This window comes from Nelumbo lutea, chromosome 1 (assembly GCF_056320005.1).
Source record: "Nelumbo lutea isolate HS-2025 chromosome 1, American lotus-T2T, whole genome shotgun sequence".
In the NCBI taxonomy this organism is placed as follows: Eukaryota; Viridiplantae; Streptophyta; class Magnoliopsida; order Proteales; family Nelumbonaceae; genus Nelumbo; species Nelumbo lutea.
The window spans coordinates 15588566-15612382 of NC_142684.1; the positions used below are offsets into that span (position 1 = coordinate 15588566).

The window sequence follows — 23817 nt, forward strand, 5'->3', positions numbered from 1 at the left end:
TTCTCTTCACTTTTTTGTGGGTTTATAGTATTAATATTGTTATTCTTGTACTAGTTTCTTTTTATTATTTTCTTATTTTTTTGGGTCCAATTGAGGCACAAGTTGATGACATAGTCTTCAACCCTTTAGAACTATAAAACCTGAGTTGATAAGTAAAAATAATTGAAGATTTTATGCAATTGACACACAAGAACGATCAATAGGACTTCTTCCTAGGACCAAAACAAGGGCTCAACCCTTGTGTTTTGTCTGTTTCTTTCCTTAATTATTTTCTACTCATAAATATGTTCACTTTCTATTTATTGATATGGGGTTTATACTTAATTTCATGAGAATTATGGTGATTATTGTAATCTTAGGAACTGTACTCGAAGTAGCAAAGAAGAGAAGAGAACCTCTAAAATGCAGTGAATGTCGAACTGTACTTGCTAGTCGACCATGCTATTATTTATATATGAATATAGTACAAGGTACAAGAAATTACTGGGATGCCCTTGATTAGTGATGGGACACCCAGATGACTTAAATCATTGAACAGGATTAGGCCCATTAACACAGGCCCAGTTACAAGATAAGTTAAAAATAAGAATGGGCTAATAAGAACTCTTATCAGCCGAACATCACTCTAACATTCTAACACTCCCCCTCAAGCTAAGCATGGATATCAATCATGCTTACCTTGCCAAGTATATCCCTGAACTTTGTTGTTGTCGGCCCTTTAGTTAATACATCTACAATCTGCATCTCTGATGGAGTATAAGGCATACAGAGTTCTCCTGAAATAATTCTCTCTCTGACAAAGTGTCGATCAATTTCAATATGTTTTGTCCTGTCATGCTGCACGGGATTGTTGGCAATGTTGATAGCAGCTTTATTATCACAATACAGCTTGAGAGGACCCTCAGTTTTGATACTAAGCTCATTAAAAAGAGTTCTGAGCCATAAGAGTTCAGCAACCCCGTGTGCCATAGCTCGGTATTCTGCTTCTGCACTTGATCTAGCCACAACATTCTGCTTCTTACTGCGCCATGTGACTAGGTTTCCTCTCAAGAATGTACAATAACCTGAGGTTGATTTTCTGTCTCCAACAGACCCAGCCCAATCAACATCAGTGTGGGCTTCAATTTCAAGTCTGTTGTTTTTCCTGAATAGAATTCCTTTCCCTGGGCAAGTCTTCAAGTATCTGAGAATTCTTTCCATTGCTCTCAAATGAGGGGTCTTTGGTGAGTGCCTGAATTGACTGACAACATGCACTGCATGGGCAATGCCTGGCTGAGTAAGGGATAAGTATATCAGTTTTCCTACCAATTTTTGGTACCTTTCTTTATCACAGTATTCCTCACCCATTGATTCTTGTAATCCATGGTTCGGTTCTATTGGAGTGTCTGCTGGCCTGCACCCCATCATGCTTGTTTCCTCTAGGAGATCTAGCACATATTTTCATTGACATATGTAGATTCCTTCTCTTGATCTAGCAACTTCAATCCCAAGAAAATATCTCAGATTTCCTAGGTCTTTGATCTCAAATTCTGAAGCTAAGAACTCCTTAAGTCACTTCATCTCTTTCACATCATTTCCAGTAATCACCATATCATCCACATAAACAATGAGTGTTGTAAGTTTGTCATCCTGTCTCCTTGTAAACAATGTATGATCTGCACTACTCTGAGTGTACCCCACTTTCTTCATGGCCATACAAAGTCTCTCAAACCATGCCTGGGGAGACTGCTTCAAACCATATAATGCTTTCCTTAGTTTACACACCTTCTTTCCAACATCATATCCAGGTGGGGGTTCCATGAATACCTCTTCATGAAGATCACCATTTAGGAAGGCATTCTTCACATCCAGCTGATGAAGTTCCCAAGAGAATTTTGCTGCTAGTGACAGTAGAACTCTGATTGTGTTGAGCTTTGCTACTGGGGCAAAGGTTTTCTTATAGTCAATTCCTTCATTTTGTGTAAATTCCTTTGCTACAAGTCTAGCCTTGTACCTCTCAATTGACCCATCTTCCCTGTGCTTTACTGTGAATACCCACGTGCACCCAACAGTGCCTTTCCCCTCTGTTAGGTCCACCAATTCCCACATTCTTGCTTTCATTAGGGCTTTCGTCTCTTCATTCATGGCTTCTTTCCACCTTGGATCAGATGCCGCCTCCGAGTACCTGGAAGGGACACATACAGAGAAAAGAGCAGACACAAAACATAATCAACTATGGGATGCCGAGTGGTACAAGAACGAACTAGCTTACGGAAAGCAACTGGCACAGTGGGAGTCTCATGAGGTTGAGGGCCCTTCTTCCTTCTACTGTATGTAAGTATCTCTTTCTCTTGCCTACTTAAACCTTCAGAAGCATCAGCTGAATCTGGAGAAGTAACTGGCACAGTGGGAGTCTCACTAGGTTGACCCAGAATGTTACAACTAGGAGTAATGGAAGGTGATGAAAGGGAAACAAATAAGAAGGGAGAATGAGAATCCTCTTCCAACCCACTCCTGAAGAGGATTTTGAGAAGATTGGAAATAGGGTTGAGACTCATAAAAGACTACATCTCTGGTGACATTTTTTCTTGGAGACAGGATCATAACACTTATACCCCTTTTGCGTAGGAGAGTACCCCAAAAAAAAATCCCTTTGTAGCCTTGGGATCCAGCTTGGTTTTCTTTGGATCCTTCACATGTATGAAACATGTACAACCAAAAACCCGTGGGAAAAGAGGAAATTTTGGATGACATCCGATTTATCAGGTATGATGCAGTGAGTACAGCTTGAGACCAATATTGCTTGGGCACATTGTGTTGGAAAAGTAGGGCTCGAGCTGTCTCCAATAGGTGCCTATTCTTGCGCTCAGCAACCCCATTTTGCTGAGGGGTGTAAGCACATGATGATTGGTGTAACATGCCTACATCTTCCATGAATGAGTATAGGGATCTTTCAAAGTATTTGGCTGCGTTGTCTGAACGGAATTGCTTAATCTTCTTATCAAATTGTGTTTCAACCATCTTGCAAAACATCATAGTTATCCGAGGAACTTCATCACGTCCTTTTAACAGATAAATCCAAGTGCACCGAGAATAATGGTCAATGAAACTGATAAAGTAATGGAAACCATCAATGGAAACAATGGGTGAAGGACCCAAACATCAGAATGAACCAAATCAAAAGGGGCTTGAATTTGATTACTAGAAAGTGGATACTTGATCTACATTGTTTTGACATTTGACACACATCACAAATTAAACTCTGACTTGGAATGCCCTTACATAATTCGGGAAACAACATTGTTAAAGAAGAAAAAGACAAATGACCTAACCTAGCATGCCACAAGTGCAGCCTAGCTATTGACTCCACACTTTCCGGATTAGTAGTAGCAGAAGCTTGTAGGGCTGAGCTGATATCTGCATCAAAATGAGAAGCTTGTAGGGCTGAGCTATTGATTCATTATTGACTCCTCGTCAATCTATCATGGAAAACACAATGAGAAGGAAAAAAATTATACTACAGTTCAAATTTTTCGTAAGCTTTGAAACAGACAATAGATTTGAGGTAAGACTAGGAACATGTAGGACTGATTTAAGAGAGAGATTTTTGCTTAGGTCAACCACCCCCTTTCCAGAGATGGTGGAGAGAGACCCATAAGCTACTCTCATCTTATCCTGGCCAGACAACAAATGATATGAAGAGAATAAGGACATATGTGTCATATGATCAGTGGCTCCGAAATCAATCACCCAAGAGGTAGAATTAATGGAACTAGTTGCACTAAATGCAGAGGTTGTACCTGATTTGGCAAGAGAGGTGGAAGCTAAAGAATTGTTCTTCAGACGGGCTAATGCTCGGCTGAGAACCTCTACCTCACTAGTTGTGAAGCCCAAAGTACTTGGTCCAGAGGAGTCGGCAGCCTGCCTTGTGGTGGAAGAGGACACTGTCTGAGTACTCTGTGAGTTGTCACTACTGTTGTTGGTGGCAAGATTCCCACTTGCTGTGTGCCCCTTATATTGCCTTTTGTCCTTTCTCAGAGCAACTGGCTTCAGATGAGGGTACAAGACCCAACATTTCTCCTTTGTGTGTTTCTCACCACCACAATGGGTACACTTGAGGGACTTCTTGTCTGAAAATCTGTTTCCCTTAGTGGAGACTAGGGCTGAATGTTCTCCAGATAGTTCTGTTGACTATGTCTGGGAGTCAACTTGCATCTCCTTTCTCCTTATTTCTTCATTCCTCACCGGGTAGTAGACATGGTGAAGCTCATGTAATTCATCTCTCCCTAGAATCTGTGACCTTATACCTTCATATACAGGGTCTACGCTTGCCAGAAACTTGAAGGCTCTGCCCTCATTAATCTACTTGTCTTGCCTCTCCTTATCCTTGGCATTTTCCCAATCCAAAATCAAGTGATGGTCAAGCTCTTTCCAGAGGCCTTCCAGTGTTGCAAAGTATGTTGCCACGGACATGTCTCCTTGCCTTAGGGCTGCAATCTCCCAAATTTTAGCGGCTGTAGGGAAATGATGAACAGTTCTAGCCACCTGAGGAGTCATGGAGGCCAGCAACCAAGACATGACTGTGGCATTTTCCTTGCGCCACACGGTGTATTCAGGACTGCCAATTTCTGGTTCTTTCTTGTCTCCATCCAAATAGCTTGTGAGATCACGAGAGGTAATGAACAACCTTGCTGAGATGGACCACTCTCTGAAATTATACTCATCCAGCAACACACTTGTAATCTGCAAGTTGTGCAGATTAGGGTTTTCCAGGCTTGAGGACCTTGCGACAGGTCTGTTATCTCTAGAGGAAACTTCACTGGATAGTGAGGACATCATGACTTCAGTCCTAGAGTTGTTCAGTGTTGTAGGTGGTTCTGTTTAGGGCTGGCCGAAGTGGGCACAATGTTCACAGTGTTGGTAGTACACTAGATAGACTTCACTTGGATTGAACCATTTCGGGTACAGTAGCAAGTAAAAGTTTGAGACTGCAACTGTGTAGTGTAAGTTTTTACCACTGTGCTGTGCAGGGCTGAAGTAGGATTGGTAACCGACTTGAAAAATAGGGCTCTTTACCACTGTTCTGTAAGAGTCTTGCTGGTGCACCGAAATTGCAACTGTAGAAGAGGCTCTCCACCTTTTGGCTAGTGCTAGTCCTCAACTAGGTCTGTCTTATACAAACCTCTCTTAGTAGCCAGATAGCTACTACTTGCTGGAAATAACCTAGTAGGACATCTACGTCTGGGTCTTACTTCCCTTGAGTCCTACAACCAAGAGAAACCCTAGGTTCGAACTTACTTTACTCTCTTACACCCCTAGGTCTTTACTGCAGCAACCTAGAAAAGGAAGAGAGAAGATGAAAAGACAGCAAGAGAAGAGAGTGCGCCGACTCAAACTAGGAAGAATCTAATGCTCTGATACCATGTAATCTTAGGAGCTGTCGAAGTAGCAAAGAAGAGAAGAGAACCTTTGAAATGCAGTGAATGTTGAACTGTACTTGCCAGTCGACCATGCTATTATTTATATATGAATATAGTACAAGGTACAAGAAATTACTGGGATGCCACTGATTAGTGATGGGACACTCAGATGACTTAAATCATTAAACAGGATTAGGCCCATTAACACAGGCCCTGTTACAAGATAAGTTAAACATAAGAATGGGCTAATAAGAACTCTTATCAGCCGAGCATCACTCTAACATTCTAACAATTATTAGTTAAAGATCATTACTTATTTATGGAACCTAGGGATCTACCCTAGGATTTATATATATAGAACACTGATGTGGTCCCCACTGTGTTCGAATGGCAGCATATTTTTTGTTAGTTATGTCGGTGTTAGTTGGTAGTTATTTCAGTTTGTTATTACAGCTTGTTATTTCAGCTTTATTATTAGTTTATTTGCCATGTAAGCAATAAGGGCAATTCAGCCCTTCTACAATTAATCAACATATGTAAATATTAAGAGTGGGTCGGTAGATCTACTGATCAACCCTCTCTCTCTTTTCAAAATCTCTTTGTGTGCTTCTTCTCTTTTCTCCCTCTCTTCTCTTTTGAAATTTCTTCTTTCTTTTCTTTGAATTCAAGACTGATTGTAGTCTTGATCGACTACTTGGTATCAGAGCCAGGTTAGGAGCTCTTATGTTAGTCTAATTAGATTGACTACATGAGAATTTCCTAGGTTTAGAAGTATTTCAACAAAGGAGGATCGATTGATTCTTGGAGGTTACTGGTAGTGTGTGACTGCTACTAAGAAGGTTGTAGAAGGCTGGGAGAGTTCTAGTAGTCGGGAAGAATCAGAAAAGGCTTCAGATCCTCAAGGTTAGGGTTTTGCATCAGACAGAAGGTGGCGGCCAGAGATTTTCTTTCATAAAGTTTTTTTTCTTGAGAATAACATTGGAAAAAAATCATCTTGGTCTATTCTGAGAGGTGCGGTTGGAAAATCTGTTTTTTTTTTTCCTTTAGGGTTTTGAGAGAAAACCCTAAAATTCAGAATTGTTGTTGGTTCCAATATCAGATTTTGAACTGGTTTCATATAGAATCCTGTTTTCTTTGTTCTTTGGAAGACTTGGGCCAATTGTTATCAGTTGTTTGGGTGTTGTTTTTCTATTACAGTAGTTTAAAAGGTTTTTTATTATTAATTATTGACCAAGAATGGAGTTCAAGAATCAAGGGGGAGGTGTCTGGTAACATGTCTGAGAATGCCTTTCAGATTACAATTGTGAAGTTTGATGGATCAAACTACTTAGAATGGGCTCAATCGGCCATGATGGCCGTTGGGGGTAGAGGAAATCTCAGCTACTTGTTGGGAGATGTGAAAGAACCAACAAAGGAGGACCAAACTTATACCAAATGGGTTTAGGAGAACTATTTGGTTATGACATGGCTATGCAACTCTATGCAGCCACATATCAGCCGGAACTATTTGTGGGAAAAAACAGCCAAGGAAGTTTGGGATGTCATGGAGACTTACTCCCAACCCCTTAATGTTGCTAGAGCTTATGAATTGAAGTGTGAGGTTAACAACCTTAAGCAATGAGAGAAACCAGTCTCAGTTTACTTCTCTACCTTGAGATCTGTGGCATGAAATTGACCACCTAGAAACACTTGAGTGGGAAAGTTAGAAGGATGCACACATAAAAAACAAGTTGAAACTAATAGGGTTTTTGAATTCCTAGCTGGTCTGAATCCTGACTATGATATTGTGAGACAACAAATACTAACAAAGGAGAGTGTGACCTTATCCCAAGCCTACTCCTTAGTGCATAGTGAAGAGACTAGGAGAAAGGTTATGATGCAGCATCAGCCCTTCCCACCAACCTTAGCAGCAGTTAAACCTAAGTTTGGGGGTGATACGAAGAGGGATATAAAGAAGGAAGATAAGCGGGATCTAGTGTGTGAACATTGCAAAAACCTAAGCATACTAAAGACACGTTGGAAGCTGCACCGTCATCTAGTTCTAGCAAAACTAGGAACAAAAGGGGTAATGCATGATCATATGGTTGTTAATACCGATTCTACATCCTCATCGGGCACAAAAGGCACGCCTCTAGACACCCTAGTTGTTGTCTGGGCTGCTCTAACTCAGTTGGAAAAGGAAGTTGGGATCATCTCAGCCACCATCAACTTCTCCCACATCAGCGTTTGCTCATTCAGGTACTCGGGCCTCAGCTTACCATGCTTTATCTCCAGGTAACACTGAACATTGTTGGGTAATAGACTCAGGTGCATCTGACCATATGACTAGCTTGCCATCATTGTTCGCTACCTATCACTTATCTTCCGGTAGAGATAAAGTGTCCATTGCTGATGGTTCCCTTGTTCCCATTTTTGGCGAGACATCAAGTTGTCTAATATCATTTCCTTATCTTCAGTTCTACATGTTCCTAAGCTTGATACTAACTTGCTTTCAATCAATAGTATTACAAAACATCATAATTGTTTAGTAACTTTTTTCCCTGACCGATGTGTTTTTCAAGACTTGGAGACAAGGAAGGTGATTGGGACTGACCATGAGACGAATGGAAACTATCTGCTTGGAGAGAGTTCTCATTGGGAAGATCGTGAAGATAGGAAGTCTTTTGTTTCTCAGTCTGTTAGTCAAGTTATGCTTTGGCATAATCGGTTGGGTCATTTATCCTTTTGGTCTTTGAAGAGTTTGTTTCCAAATTTGTTTAAGTCTGTTCAGATGTCAAATTTGAGATGTGAGAGTTGTGAGCTTGCAAAGCATTGTAGAACATCTTATTCCTTGAGTAATAAAAGTAGTAATTCTTTTTATATTGTGCATACTGATGTTTGGGGCTCGTATCACATCACGGGTTCTTGACATGAAGCCTCCATTTACCCTTTTATACCCCGATAAAGAATTGTTTATTGTTCCCCTTAAAACCTTTGGTTGCACTTGCTTTGTTCAGATTCTTGGACCTCATCGTTCCAAATTTGATCCTAAGGCCTTTGAATGTATTTTTCTTGGTTATGCACAAACTCAAAAGGGTTATTGCTGCTATGACCCTTTTGAGGAGGTACCCTATTACCCTAGGGCTTCTCCTCAGGAGGAGAGTTGTGAGAGTGGGGTTAACTCATCAGAAGTTCCTTTACTTATTCCATTGAGTGATGAGGGATGTAATGGGGAGGGTTGTCAGAGGTGTCAGGATTTGCGAGTCTATCACAAGCGGTGGAGGCAGGTTGATTTTGGTCATCAGCAGTCCAGGCCAGCCCCAGTTCCTTCTGCAGATCCAGATCCAGGTACCACTAGACCTGTTCATGGGCCGGGTAGCCCGATGGCCCGGCCTGCACCCCGGTCGGGCTTGGTCATGTAATTAGGCCCGCGGGCCTAACCTCAGGCCTAACACAGTAAGCCCGATTGTGTTTCGCGTTGGGCTCGGGATTTGTCAAAAAAGCCTGGCCTTGCCTGATTCGGTATTATATATTTTATAAAATATATAATATGTATCTTATATATTATATAAAATGTATAAATAATATAATATTTATTAAAATATATATTTATAATTTAATATATACAATTTTTATTCTTTTCTTTATAATCTCTCTCTCTCTTTCTCTCTCTCTCTCTCTCTTCAGCCGCTAACAGTATGGGCTAAATTTCGGACTTGGGCCCAGGGCCGGGCTTGGGCCCAAGTTGTAGGCCCGATGGTCGAGCCGGGCTCGGGCTCCAACTTTAGAAAATTCTGTTAATACAGAGTGAAAGCCCGGCCTGAGCCCGATCCTGCCCATGAACAGGTCTAGGTGCCACAGTCCCTTTATCAGATCCAGGTCCCACTAAGATACCTTCCACTGTTGCTACTTTACCTCCTTTGGATGACCTTGACCTCCCAATTGCAGTCCGTAAAGGCAAACGGCGTTGCACCACATCCACAGCTCACTGCATTTCCTAGTTCTTGTCCTATGATCACCTATCTCCCTCTTATAGGTCCTTTCTCACATCCATTGCTGATATTCCTATTCCCAGAACAGTGCAAGAAGCCTTGTAAGTTCTTGAGTGGAAAGATGCAATGAAGGTTGAAATGGATCTCTTTTGAGGAATAATACTTGGGAGCTAGTTGACCAGCCTAAAGGAAAGAAACCGATTGGATGTAGATGGGTATTTACTGTGAAACATAATGCTAATGGTTCCATTGAAAGGTATAAGGTCCGATTAGTTGCAAAGGGATTTACTCAGACTTATGGTATAGACAAGTTGGAGACTTTTGCTCCAGTAGCAAAGATGACCACAATTAGAGTTTTTCTATCCCTTGCAGCCAGTTACTCTTGGCCCTTGTTCCAGATGGATGTTAAAAATGCCTTCCTCAATGGAGACTTACAGGAAGAAGTCTACATGCAGTTACCTCTTGGATTTTATGATGCAGAGATAGGAAAAAAGGTTTTCTAGTTGAATAAAGCCTTGTATGGATTAAAGCAGTCCCCTAGAGCTTGGTTTGATAGATTCAGACAATCCCTTGAAAAATTCGTCTATGTATAGGCCCAGTCAGACCATACATTTTTCATTAAAAGAGTGGATTCTTCCTTGACCTTGCTTGCTGTATATGTGGATGATATTGTGGTGACAGGGAATGATAACGATGAGATTGAGTCTCTTAAACAACTCCTTCATCAAGAGTTTGAGGTGAAAGATCTAGGAGAGCTACGATACTTCTTGGGTATTGAGGTTGCTAGATCTAAACACGGGATCTTTATTTTTCGAAGGAAGTATGTTCTAGATCTATTAGCAGAGATACACCTATTGAACAGAATCACAAGATCAGTGCAGAGGGTGGAGAACTTCTTGAAGACAAAGCTATGTTCCAACGGTTGGTTGGAAAACTCCTTTATCTTTGTCTCACGCGACTAGACATCAGTTATGCAGTCAGTGTTGTCAGTCAATATGTGCACTCTCCTAGAACTACTCACCTCCTCGCAGTTGAGAGGATATTAGCATACTTGAAGAGATGTCCAGGTAGAGGTATATTATTCAAGAATAATGATCACATGAATATAGAGGTTTATGCAGATGTCAATTGGGCTGGGAGTGTTGATGATAGAAGGTCTACCTTTGGATATTGTGCCTTTGTAGGAGGTAACTTTGTCTCCTGGAGGAGTAAGAAACAAATTGTTGTTTCTCGTTCTAGTGCTGAAGCTGAATATAGATCTATGGCTAATGGTGTGGCTGAAATCCTATGGCTCAAGTCATTATTTGAGGAGTTGGGTATTGCTTATGAGAAGCACTTAATGTTGTATTGTGATAATCAAGCTGCTATTAATATAACTCATAATTTGGTACAGCATGACAGAACTAAGCATATCGAAGTCGATCGACATTTTGGAGGTGTATTCAAGGATGAGGAGGATAAAGTGTGGTACAATATTCTCAGGCCCAGCAGGTGAGTGAAACTCACTAAGTAATGGCAGTTATGGAAGGGGTGCAAAGGGCTAGAACCATGAATGTTAGAAAGCTAATCATTGAAGGGGATTCCAAACTGGTAGTGGCTTGGCTACAAAATGAGGAAAGTAGGATGTAGGAATACAACAATGAGAAGAAAAACTTCATATGGATCACAAAGGACATGGAACTGAGAATAAGGCGGGTGAAAAGAACAGCTAATTCTATGGCTGATGCACTAGCCAAGCAAGGGGTTGGGAGAAATCTCTAACATTCTGGGCACAAATGTATTTTTTTTTAATTAAAATTTAAGGGGAGAGATAAGAGGGCTTGTCTCTCTCCCACTTTCTCTTGTACACTTTCTTTGAAATTCAATGAAGTCAACTGTTATTCATCCAAAAAAAAAAAACAAACGATATGGGTGTAAAGGTTCATTTGGTTAAGCAGTCTGCTAAGTCTATGGCAGATTGTTTAGCCAAGCAAGGGGTGGAGAGGGAGAGTTTGTTCTGGGCACTGCTGTAATATTTACAGGTTGTAGGGGAGAGACAATTCTGTTTGCCTCTCAATTTCTGTGTACATATTGTACCTCATGTACCTATATTTTAAATCCTTAATATAAATCTTGTTGTTACTGATAAAAAAACATGGAGTGAAATCCCCTTTGCTGCAAGAGACCACTATTGGATGATCTAGGACGTTGCTTCGGATCTAATTCTAATGATCCAAATAACAGAAAACCCTGCAACCAAGTATATTGATGAGAAGTATATCTTGGCAACCTGGGAGAATGTGGAATAGGAGGTCTGGTAAGAGGATGAAAGGGGGAAAATATTACTTAGCTTCTTGGGGCCAGCAGGGAACTCCTAAAGGGTTGTGCTAATGGCAGTAACACAAGCCTTAAAACTGGCTGCTCTAGACATTTGGGCGAACATGATTGTAAAAGGAGATAGGCCAAGTACTAATTTATGGTTGTAACTCCAAAAGGTCTGTGCTAATGGCAGTAGCACAAGCCTTAAAACTGACTGCTCTAAGCATTTGGACCAACATGATTGTAAAAGGAGATTGGCAAGTAGTAATTTATGGTTGTGTTCTGAAGATGAAGTACCTTCGAATGTCAGATTTACAGTCAGAAGGTCGGTCAAGCAGTAGGGACCTAATACCAAGTACAAATCTACTTGCAATATAGGACAGAAATAAAGGAAGAAGTAGAACAAAGATGCTGTAGAATAGAAATTAGAAGAGAAAATGACAACTGAGAATCAGTTGACCCTGTGACCTTATTCCTTTTTATGAGTTACGGGAACTTGTAGTCGAATGACACACACAATCAAGGTTGTCTTAAAACGTGTGGCTAACCACTCGCTGTATGCATACCAATGTCATTTTTTCTTTTTTTCTTTTTTTCTTTTGCTCCAGATTTTTGGGCCAAAATAGCTTTGAACTTGGATTACTCTCCTACCTTGTTTCTTTTGGCTGTATCACACTTGGCCAGTAATGATTGTAGTGTGTGTGAGGAATCCACATAATCTCACTATGCAGTTTAAATTATTGGACATTGTTCATAGTCAGTTTATTCCGCTGAAATACTTCTTACAACAGTTATCGAGAAAGCCACTGAAAGGGCTAATTATTTCCTACTCCACATGATCATACCGTGTGCAAGTGATAACCATTAATTTGGGCACTCTGTGCTTTTGATGTCTCATTGTTTATTGATGTATGCCCAACCTGGTTAATATGATCCATTTTATTTTTCCCGGTGCTTTTGCTGACTTATTTTATTGCTTGTTTCCTTCTCTATCTCTATGTTCTTGACAATTTTCTGTTTAACGAAAACAGTTGGGGCCGCAGTCGCTATTGTAGGACTCGCTGCTTATCGTGTCTATGCTGCAAGGAAGAGCGCTTCTGGTTAAGGATGGAGCCTGTTAGCTGCTGATGACTTGTGTTGCAGCACCACATTTACTTTGCTGGTCTTGCATTTAGATCACCACCGCTTCATTCGTCTTGTTTGGAGTTCATGGCATGCTAATGTACAGGGTTTGTGCAATTTTCATCCTGGCAGGATATGCTAGTTTTCCTGGTATTTAATATTTATAAAATTTTCCCCTCTTCGTATTTTCCTTCTATTTTTAAGCTTCTCCTTGTTTTTGTTCTAGGGGAGCTTCTTGATTATCAAATGGTTCATTTTTAAATCAATCGCATCATTACAAATGGATAACCACCTATCTTCATGTCTCAGCCTAAGGTCTGGTCATCTTGAAGGTTATATCGTTTGGTTTTGACTTTGTTCTGATCTCAAGAAAACAGGTCCACGGGAAAAAGCATTTCTTCTCTTGATATATGAAACCAATTCTTTTTTTTTTTCAAAAATGAAAACATGCCCATGGTTTTGATATCACTTTTAGCTTCTGTGGGAATCTTAAAAGATTTTAAAAGGAATGCACATGGGCTCTACACAGAACGTGCCCCACACGCACCCAAATGTACATCTCAGCATGGATTGGTCATCTCTTAGATTCTAAGCGGAGAAAACCAAAACCAGTGAAAAACTGAGAACACGAGCAACTGTCATCATCAATGGTTGTCTCTCAGATTCTGAGCGGAGAAAACTAAAACCGGAGAGAACATGCAGCCGTCACTAGCGATGGTCATCTCTCAGATTCTGCGAGGAGAAAAGATATCTTTGATCAATCCCCTCCCCCAATTATCTCTCTCTACCTTTCTGGTAATTCTCCTGCCGCAATGAATTAGAAAACAGAGTAACCTCCACTTAGGTAGATGTAACCAATTAGGACGTGTAAACGGGAACTCTCTCTCTCTCAGATAAATCTCCCGCTGCAACAAACTAGAAATCCGAGTAATCTCCATTTGTGTTGATGTAACCAAGCAGTCCAAGTGTAAATTAAGGATGAGTGTAAACGGGAACCATATCTCCCGTTGCAACAAACTAAAAAGCAGTGTAATCTCCATTTATGTTGATGTAACCAAACAGGACAACTGTAAATTATGACGACTGTAAGTGGGAACCATTTCTCTCTCTCTGATAAATCTTCCGTTGCAATAAACTAGAAAGCAGAGTAATCTCCATTTATGTTGATGTAACAAAACAGGACAAGTGTAAATGAACACAATTGCCGGTCCGTATTTTATACTCTCACTGAATTATCGTGTCTCAATTCCATCAGTGTAAAACACCAGTTTTTGATTATTGGCATAAGTCAACAAATTGTTATTCAATTTCACCAAATCATTGGAAATTGAAAAAAAAAATCTAGGCATATCCAATTAGAAAATTGAACCACCGATTGTTCTGATATTTTGAACCACTGAGGTATATCCAATTAGACCAATGGTCCAAACTTGTTAGATATATGATTTTTTTCCAAAAATTGGAAAAAAATCTAGAAATTATAAAAATAAATTTTTTATATTTTATAAATATTTTTCATTGCCAAAAAGAACTATAATATGGATCTATCAAAGATCTACTAAACTCATTAACCTAAGAATAATTTATGTTAAAAATAAATAGTTTCTGATGGAGGAAGATTTGACCCGACCCTTTGGCCATATGACACGTGGAAGTAATCGAGAGTGACTTGGCAGAAGTGTTAGCTCAGCACGACAGTGGGCCCCACAACCCGAGCTCCAAGCAAAAATTCCCGAGCTCCCCCAAGGGGGAACCTACAACCTGAGCTCCGAGCTGAAGAGTCCCGAGCTCCCCAAGGAGGAACCCGAGCTCTCCCTTTGAGGTCCTGATCTTTACAAAAAGTACAAAAGGCAAAGACCTGAACTGCCCACCCAGAGGCAATTCGGGCCACACTTTTATCCGAGCTCAAGACTTCACCTCACACACCACTTCGGCTCTAAGTGTCCTGACTGAACAACTGTACCTAACGCCCAAGAGACCCGTACACGGAGGCGGCACACCTAACTGATTATGGGTCCGACACATGACAGTCGCCATCCAACGGCCACTTGCCACTGCCATCTCAGACGGACAGAGGCGGCCCTGGCAACTGGTAGTGGAGGTTATGACACCCGAACTGGTAATTGGTAGAGGAAATGACACCCGATCTGGTAGAGGAAATGACACCCGATCTGGCAGAGGTAATGATACCTGAACTGGCAGAGGTATGGAAGTAAGTGTACAGGGTGATTCTAAAAGGCCCCCATCTCAAAAAGAAGAGGGTATGTGATTCTTGCACTTTTTGGTCTTAGAATTTCTCATTTCCCTTGCCTTCTGAAGAACACTAACTTGAGCTTCGGAGTGCTCCAACCGGGTTCCTCCCCGGAAGTCTCCATTTTCTTCCTTGTTTCAAGCACCTCCAATCTTGTCAGAAGCGAGGTAATCGGCGGCTAGGACCGACCGAGGTCTCTGGACGATTGACAAAGTGGGCCATCGAATTCAGTGAGTACGATCTCCAGTACAAGCCCCGAACCGCTATCAAAGCTCAAGCCTTGGCAAATTTTGTTGCAGAATGCACGTTCAGCTCCGAGGTCCTCAGCCCAGTTGAGCACGAGGCTCCCAGTTCGGCTGAGCTCGGTGCTCCCAGGCCGGTTGAGTCTGAGCCCTGTGAGGTCGTACCCAGTTCGGTATATCTCCTAGTTAGGCCGAGCGTGAACTGAGATGAAGAGCCCTAGATCCTTCACGTAGATGGCTCCTCAAATCAGTAGGGCAACGGAGCCGGTGTAGTTCTTCGCGGACCAAGTGGCACGAAATTGGAGTACATGCTACGCTTCGAGTTCGTGGCATCCAACAATGAGGTGGAATACAAGGTGTTGATAGCATAGCTAGCTTTGGTGCAAGAGGTAAAGGCAAAACACATCATTATCTACAGCGATTCCCAACTCGTGGTCAACCAAGTTACAAGGGAATACGAAGCCCACGAACCAGCTATGATCGCCTACTTGGCAAAGGTAAAAGAGGCACTGCTTAACTTCCAGTCACACTTCATCAAACAAGTCTCAAGGTCAGAGAACACTGAGGCCGACACCCTGTCCCGACTAGCTAGCACCAGTGACAACACCATGAGAACTATATACATAGAGGAGTTACCTCGGCCTAGCATTCTCCGAGGGGTAGAGGAGGTCGCTTTTGTCGCCCAAGCAAAACTGAGCTAGATTGATCCACTCGCAAGCTTCCTGCTACATGGAACCCTCCTCGTAGAACGCAACGCCACCAGGAGGGTAGAGCGCTAGGAAGCCAAGTACGTCATGATAGCCGGACGGCTATATCGAAGATCCTACACACTCCCCTACCTACGTTGCTTGTGACCTCCCGAAGCCGAGCTTGTACTCCACGACATTCATGAAGGCCTATGTGGCGGACACCTGTGGGGCAGGGCCGTTGCTCAGAAAGCACTATGACAGGGGTACTATTGGCCAACAATGAAAGCAGACGCCATCGAGCTAATCAGGAAGTGCGAGAAGTGCCAAAAGCACACCAATATTCACCATCAACCCATCGCTGACCTCAAGTACCTCACCAGCCCATGGCCCTTCGCACAATGGGGTATCGACCTACTCAGGCCATTCCCGCCAGCAACAAAAGAAGGAAGTTCCTAGTAGTGGTAGTAGACTACTTCACCAAGTGGGTTGAAGCTGAAACTCTCGTAACCATCATAGCTCGGAACGTCAAGAACTTCTTTTGGAAGAACATAGTGTGCCGCTTCGGGCTACCTCGAGTGTTGATCTCCAACAATGGCAAGTAGTTCGAAGACATCAAATTCCAAAAGTGGTGCCAAGGCATGGGGATTCGACAAAACTTCACGTCGGTTGCGTACCCACAAGCAAACGGTCAGGTAGAAGTCACGAACAGAGCTATCCTCCGCGGACTAAAAGCCAGGCTAGGCCGAGCTAAAGGGTTATGGGCAGACGAGCTGCCCAGCGTCCTATGGGCATACTGAACTACAGAGAAGACCACCACTGGAGAAACTCCCTTCAACCTCACCTACGGCATGGAGGCGGTCAATCTTCCTCGCCTTCAAAAGGGACTTCGACAACACCCGAAGGTCCCGCTTCGTCTTCGAAATCCACATCATCATTAGCTGCAGCAGCCATTTCCGGGGTGATGCGCGAAGTGGTTATGGCACTAATATCGAGCTCGGGGTACGTGTTCCTTATCATCCATCGGCTCAGCTTGAAACCCCTTATGTACGATCCCACCATCATGTCGTCAAAGCACGGCGAAGCGATGTAATCCTCGACAGCTTTCACCTTCGCCTCCTCAACGGCCTGAGAGAAGATTTGAGTCTTCTCCTTGATATCTTCCTGGAGGTACTCAACCTGATGCTCCATGTCCAACTTCAGGTCTGCCATGTGCCTCACCACCATTCCTAAGGCCTCTTTGTCCCTCCAAGACCTCGACAGCTCAGCTCACGCAGCACGAGAAGCTGCTTCGGCAGCTTGTGCTCGCTTCAAGCCCCTCTCCACCTGGATTTCCAAAATGTGGATAGAAGAGTTCACCTGCCAGAACGAGAACAAATCAGCTCGGTAAAAAAAAAAAAAAACTACTTCAACTTACCACCATGGCATGAGAGGCAGCCCGAGCGCCTATGAGATTTGTAGGAAGATCGGCCCATGTTGTGACCTCCTCGGGGCAAGTAGCCTTCTTAATTTTTCGGAGAGCATAGCTCGGCGTCAGCACGCTCCCAACTTCATCGTGACTTCCCTAGCCCGAAGGCATAGCCTGGGGTATAAGCAATGTCAGCATAGGGGACCCCTGCCGCTTCCTGAATTGGAGGGGGCACCTTAGGCTCCATTCTCGGTGCCTCAGGTTCCGCAACTCGGGAAGGATCGGCATGGACCCGCTTAGCAGCTCGCTTCCTCCTTTTTATGTTATAACACCTGCAAAAAGGAGCCCAACATCAGAAAACGGGAATAAAAGCAAAAACAAGAGTATCTTCGTCTGAGCGAGAAACCTACCCGAACTCAGACCGGCCTGAATAAGGTTGTCCTCTATCAGGTAGACTTCACATTTGAGCCCTTGCCGGGCCAAGTCCTGGAGGCCCTTCACCGTATCTTCGTCTAATGTGATACCGGGGTTAGGAGCGGCCAAGCCTCACTCAGTAGGAAATGACCACCCCGTAGCACTTCGAACCACGAAGTAGTCCTGTTTCCATGCTTGGACCTTATTTGGGAGATCGTGTAAGAGCTTGAAGCTCGGGCGAGGTGACAAGTAGTACGCCCTCCTACGCCCAGACAGAGGACCCTCTTGTTTCTTAAGCATAAGAATAGGGGGAAAAATCTCCAGGTCCAAAGAAAGGTAGTGCTCACAGCAAAGGGAGATGGTCCCGACGAGGTTGCGGATAGAGTTCGGGTGAAGCTGATCTACAGTGACGTCGAAGTAGTTCATGGCCTCGACGATAAGGGGATGGAAGGGAAGGCGTAGCCCGGCAATAAGCCGGAATATCACGATCTCATCCGGACCATGCTCCCAAGGAAAGTCGCCCGAGGGTAAAAAGTAAGTATACTCCCTGGGCAGGTTGTACTGGACGATAAGGGACCAAAGCCTTTTGGACGTCATAGTGGAAGGTCCGAACTTATCTGGCACCCAACCTCGGTAGGAGGTTGATGCCAAACTACACGAGATGACTTGGCCTACGGGCTTGAACTCGAGCTCTCCCTCGGGCCCCGCCTCGGACTCACTAAGGCTGTCGGGGGCAGCAGCTCGGTTCGTAGAACTAGCATCGGACCCCCCAGGAGACTACCTAAGCTACCCGAACTAGACATCAAAACAAAGGGCAGAGGACTCACCAGGAAAAGCTATCGGGCTACGAACAAGTGACGCAAGCTCAAGGAACAAATGCTGAAGGATGACGAAGGAAAGTGACAAGGGCCCCCCCACTATTTATAGCCACTGTACCCGCACATCAACGGCCAAGATCGAAACCATCCAATGGCTCCCCGCAAAATCAGTTGTGCACTCCCCGAGGAAAAGACACTTTGGCACGCGTTGTTTACGTTCAAAAATTTGAAATTGTTTACGCGCGTAAGCTACACGCAGACCGGGACTGACCCCTAGTCAAACCAAGCCAACCCCGATTCAGCCAAGGACACAAGCAGGTCAGACCAGAGAAGTCCAAGACCGAGGCCAAAGTGACCTGAGGCAAATCCACTTGTCATCTCGTGCACTCTCCACGCCGGGTCAAGACCCTGAGCATGGGGAGTGGGGGGCAATTGATGGAGGAAGATTTGACCCAACCCCTTCGCCATACGACACGTGGAAGCAACCAAGAGTGACCTGGTAGAAGTGTCAGCTCGGCACGACAGCAGGCCCCACAACCCGAGCTCTGAGCAAAAAGTCCCAAGCTCCCCCAAAGGGGAACCTACAACTCGAGCTCCGAGTTGAAGAGTCACGAGCTCCCCAAGGAGGAACCCGAGCTCTCCCTTCGAGGTCCTGAGCCTTACAAAAAGCACAAAAGGCAAAGACCCAAATTGCCCACCCAGAGGCAATTCGGGCCACACTTTTATCCGAGCTCAAGACTTCACCTCACACACCACTTCGGCTCTAAGTGTCCTGACTGAACAATCGTACCTGACGCCCAGGAGACCCGTACACGGAGGCGGAATACCTGACTGATTATGAGTCCGACACATGACAACTGCCATCCAATGGCCACCTGCCACCTGCCACCACCATCTCAGACGGACAAAGGCAGCCCTGGCAGCTGGTAGTGGAGGTTATGACACCCGAACTGGTAATTGGCAAAGGAAATGACACCCGATCTGGTAGAGGTAATGATACCCGAACTGGCAGAGGTATGGAAGTAAGTGTACAGGGTGATTATAAAGGCCCCCATCTCACAAAGAAGAGGGTATGTGATTCTTGCGCTTTTTGGTCATAGAATTTCTCATTTCCCTTGCCTTCTGAAGAACACTAACTTGAGTTTTGGAGTGCTCCAACCGGGTTCCTCCCTGAAAGTCTCCATTTTCTTCCTTGTTTCAGGCACTTCCAATCTCGTCAGAAGCGAGGTAACCGGCAGTTAGGACTGACCGAATTGTGCACCATCAGTTTCCATAGTTTTTAAGAAAAACGAAAAATTAGAAAAATAATTTATTTTCCATATTCTAAATGCTTTAAAGAGAACTATAATATGGACATATCAATATCAAACACATTGATTTAACAATAATTTGATGAATCTTATAATGAATTTTTAGTAGATTGGAAGCTCAAACATTGCTTGATGTATTAGAAAAGTTGTAGTATGAGATGTACATGTTTTAAATTCTAGTGTTGTAGAGTGTAATGTATCTCTTTATGTAAAATATGTTTTATACCTTTTTCATAGTTATTCATTTAGTGTTAATGAGATTTGTGAGAGATTCCCTAATGTATTTAAGTGTATCAATACCATTCCATCGTATTCATGTATATCCAAACACGTGATACTGATATTTTGGACTTTAGCTTGAAGGCCATTTTTCTCAATTTGCCCAAAACATTCAGCTCCTTATATATGGAAATTAAAAAAGAATCTTATGTTCTACACACACCAATCTATTCAAACTCATATTGGTCTTGCCACCTGATGCATTTTAGAGCTCCACTTATGCCTGACATTAATCTCAGAGAGAGAGAGATTTCTTGCCGTGGTAATGGTATCTCTCTTCTTTCTTTTTTTCTCAATTTGTTTTGATGGTTTAACCCATTCAACCCAGACAATCGAACTAATGAACGGTGACCTGAACAAAAAACATGATTGACCTTTGGGTTGGGTTTAAAAAAAAGTAAAGAAAATACAAAATGATATTAATCTCTCGATGGGGGTAACCAGCACAGATCAGGGTCTTGTAATAGGGTAGTCAAAAGGTTGAAACCTAATCCCCATCCTCTAAACCTAACAGCCCAAGTTGGGAAGGTGCACAATAGGGTGATCATTTTCAGTCCACTAGTCCAGTCTGGCCAAGAACTTTTGGTCTTGTGTCTAGATTGTGTTCTAATATCCCTGGGCTTGGGCCCGCATTATGCCTGCAAGTACTGGGCCAGATCTGAGCCCAATACTTTCGGCCCAGAAGAGCCACCGACAAACTCATAAGTCATAACCAATCAGCCAGTGATATAAAAGTGGTAATCAATCAGGTGAAATTTATCAAAACTGACGGGGTTTTGATTGGTCAAAGCGTCACACAGCATAGATTTTTCCGTAAATATTATAAAACACATATAATCCATATTAAATAATACTTTATATAAAAGTCATAGTCTCTAAACCAGGCCCAAGCTCGACGGGCCCATCCTGGCCCGGCCCTCGTTCACCCCTACTGCATGACAAATAGTACTCGTATCTTGTGAACTTTAGTGTTCGACATTTTACTTCATATTCCTCAGTGTTGGCTTTGGTACCATGTGCCTATGTGATGTGGGTGAGAGAGATGTTTTTGATGGTTTTCAGCTCTTGGTATTGACTTTTTACTTCTTGCTTTCTTGGGTTAGCTAAATTGATGTTTTTTTTGGTAGAATGTGAATGGTTTTGCTTTCTGAAATAAAAGAAACTCCCATGTCAGCAAAAGCAGTACATTTTTGCTGATGTGGCAATTTTTGTTCTAGAAAAGGAATATTTATGAAGACATCTCCATAGTTTAATGTAATTAGTAAGACCTAGCGTATAGTTTGAATATTACTAAAACACTCCCTCTATTTTACAACTGCTTTACTTGTTGAAGTGTAGAATGACATTATTTGACCATATTATTTGTTGACCAAAATAATTAAAAGAAATAAATAATGAATATTTTAATTTGAAATAACAAAAAACAGGAAAAACAAAAATAGAAGATAGAAAATAAATGAAGATAGCAGAAAATAAAAAAATAAAAATATTTTTCTATTGTTGTCCATTTTACTTTTATTTTCATTTCTATTATCATCCTTCGTTCTTTTATTAATTTTTTATTCTGGAACAAAATAATGTGGAGTGGGTTTTGTTTCTAAAAGGGCGATGCAAGATTTTTTATGAGTATTTTCTAAATAAAAAATCATTTCCAAGTGGATTAAATAAAGTAATTGCAAAGTAGAAGGGAATGCCTTAGTAATACGCAAACCATAGGATAGGTCTTAGTATTATGTATTGTGTGTGAAACTAGAGAGGGTGTCTTTGTAATTTTCTTTTACAAAAGGGTGTATTTATTAGTAATGTTTTAAAAACTGATTCAGAAGCGGATCCATTTTAGCTATTGGTTTTTAGGTTGACGATTTGATCATCCCATTCGAATGAATAATTCATTTTGACAAAAAATTAAAATAAAAAATGGCCCAAAACCATTGAACTGGTCTAACAGGTTAACAGTTTGATTGCCCAAATCAACAAGTCATTAACCAATTCAACTTCTTTTAATCAAAGGCTGAATTTAGAATAAAACAGAACCGATTGCCCGAATAGTTCCTGGCTGAACAATATAAACATCCAAATCAACCACGGTTCGAAAACATTGTTTATTAGTAAAGAACCCTAAACCATTCACGTTGGTGAACACCCTGAAGCTACAATTAAAGACAAGCATCATGTGTCTTATCTATTCTTAGTCTGCTATTTAGTGACATACATGCAACCCTTACAGTGTATTTTTGTCCTCTCTGTCTCACATTTTCAGCGCAATTGAATTGATGGGAAAGCGATTAAGCATCTACATCTGTATTCCTAAAAACAACAATGTCCACCTCAGTGTTCCTCTCTATCAATCACCCACAATTCTTTTTTTTTTTCCCTCTAATTTCTTCTCTAGAGAATTAGAGAACAGACCATAACGTCATTAGTAATCCACCAGAGTCGGCTGACTTATGCAGTGGAGTTAACCATCTATTTTTTTTTGCTTTTTGTCAAGAGTTGATAGTTTTCTTCTTTTTTTTTTTTTGCTTTTTATTTCTTTTTCCAAGTCTCCAACCAAAAGTTAAAAGATTGAAGGAAGAGCAAAAGTGGAGTTTCAAGGGAAAAGTCTTTCTTCCTCTATTGTTATGATAGAAACTGTAATTTGAATAATTCATTTTCTTTAAGTCTTATATTTAAAGTTTTAATTCACACTCTTTCGTTAAATCCTATATTTAAGGCATTTTTGTTTCTCAATATTAAATTCAACTAAGTTCATAAATTGTCCTTAGTTTGAAGAGTAATGATACTGGTTTCTGACATCTTGCTCCAACAATGTGAAGCCTGTTTTCCTGGAAAGGATATTGTTATTGATGGAGATTCAAAGATGGTTATTGACAGTCTCTCAAAGGGTGCATATCTCCTCCATGGTCCATCAACAACCTTGTTGAAGAATGTTACACTATTTGAATAAGTGCCTAAAGTGATTCGTGGGGAAGGGCTAACCCCTGTTGTGTGTAGCCTGGTTTGCCTTTTGCTTTAATTTTTTGTTCGTCTTTCTTTTGTTTTTGTTTGATTCTTTCCCTTAGCAATATATACTATAACTTATAATGGGAATGAGGCCTAGATTCTGGATTTTTTCCTGACTAAAATGCCCCTATTTTTGTATTTGACACCTTTCTGTCATAAGGGTTAAAACATAATCTTAACTACTACTTTTAAGATCAATATATTTCCTCTCATTTATTATAATCAATATATTAATTCTCATTCCCTCTCATTAAATTCTATATTTAAGTTACATTAACTAAATGAACCTTGTGGATTTTTTATGGAGTAAAATTACTCAACTTTTGAATTAGGTCCCCCTCTAGACATAAGGGCATAAAACATAATTTGAACTACCACTTTTCATTTCATTCAATTGGCTCTTATTAATTCATATATTTAAGGTGTTAACTCCCATTCTCACTCATTAAATCCTATATTTGATTTATTATTATTTTTCATCAATTCTACTAGTTAAATATATCCAATGATTTTAACAATACAACATATATGTGTTCAAAACCAACTTGAAAATGAAATCATTCTTCTATCCTAGTGGCAAGCAAGTAGTTTAACCATTCAAATCAAATGGGTCAAC

At 41.7% G+C, this 23817-nt stretch overlaps 1 protein-coding gene across 2 annotated transcripts in view; it reads left to right on the forward strand.

Annotated features, from left to right (window-relative positions):
- LOC148873669 (mitochondrial Rho GTPase 1-like) overlaps positions 1-13078 on the forward strand; it is a 36731-nt gene extending 23653 nt beyond the window's left edge. For both annotated transcript variants that reach the window (XM_088962476.1, XM_088962482.1), the window contains exon 15: positions 12700-13078. In XM_088962476.1, the coding sequence (XP_088818602.1) occupies positions 12700-12773 (74 nt within the window). In that variant the 3' untranslated portion in view covers positions 12774-13078. The remainder of the gene's footprint in view (positions 1-12699) is intronic.
- The last annotated feature ends 10739 nt before the right edge of the window (positions 13079-23817 follow it).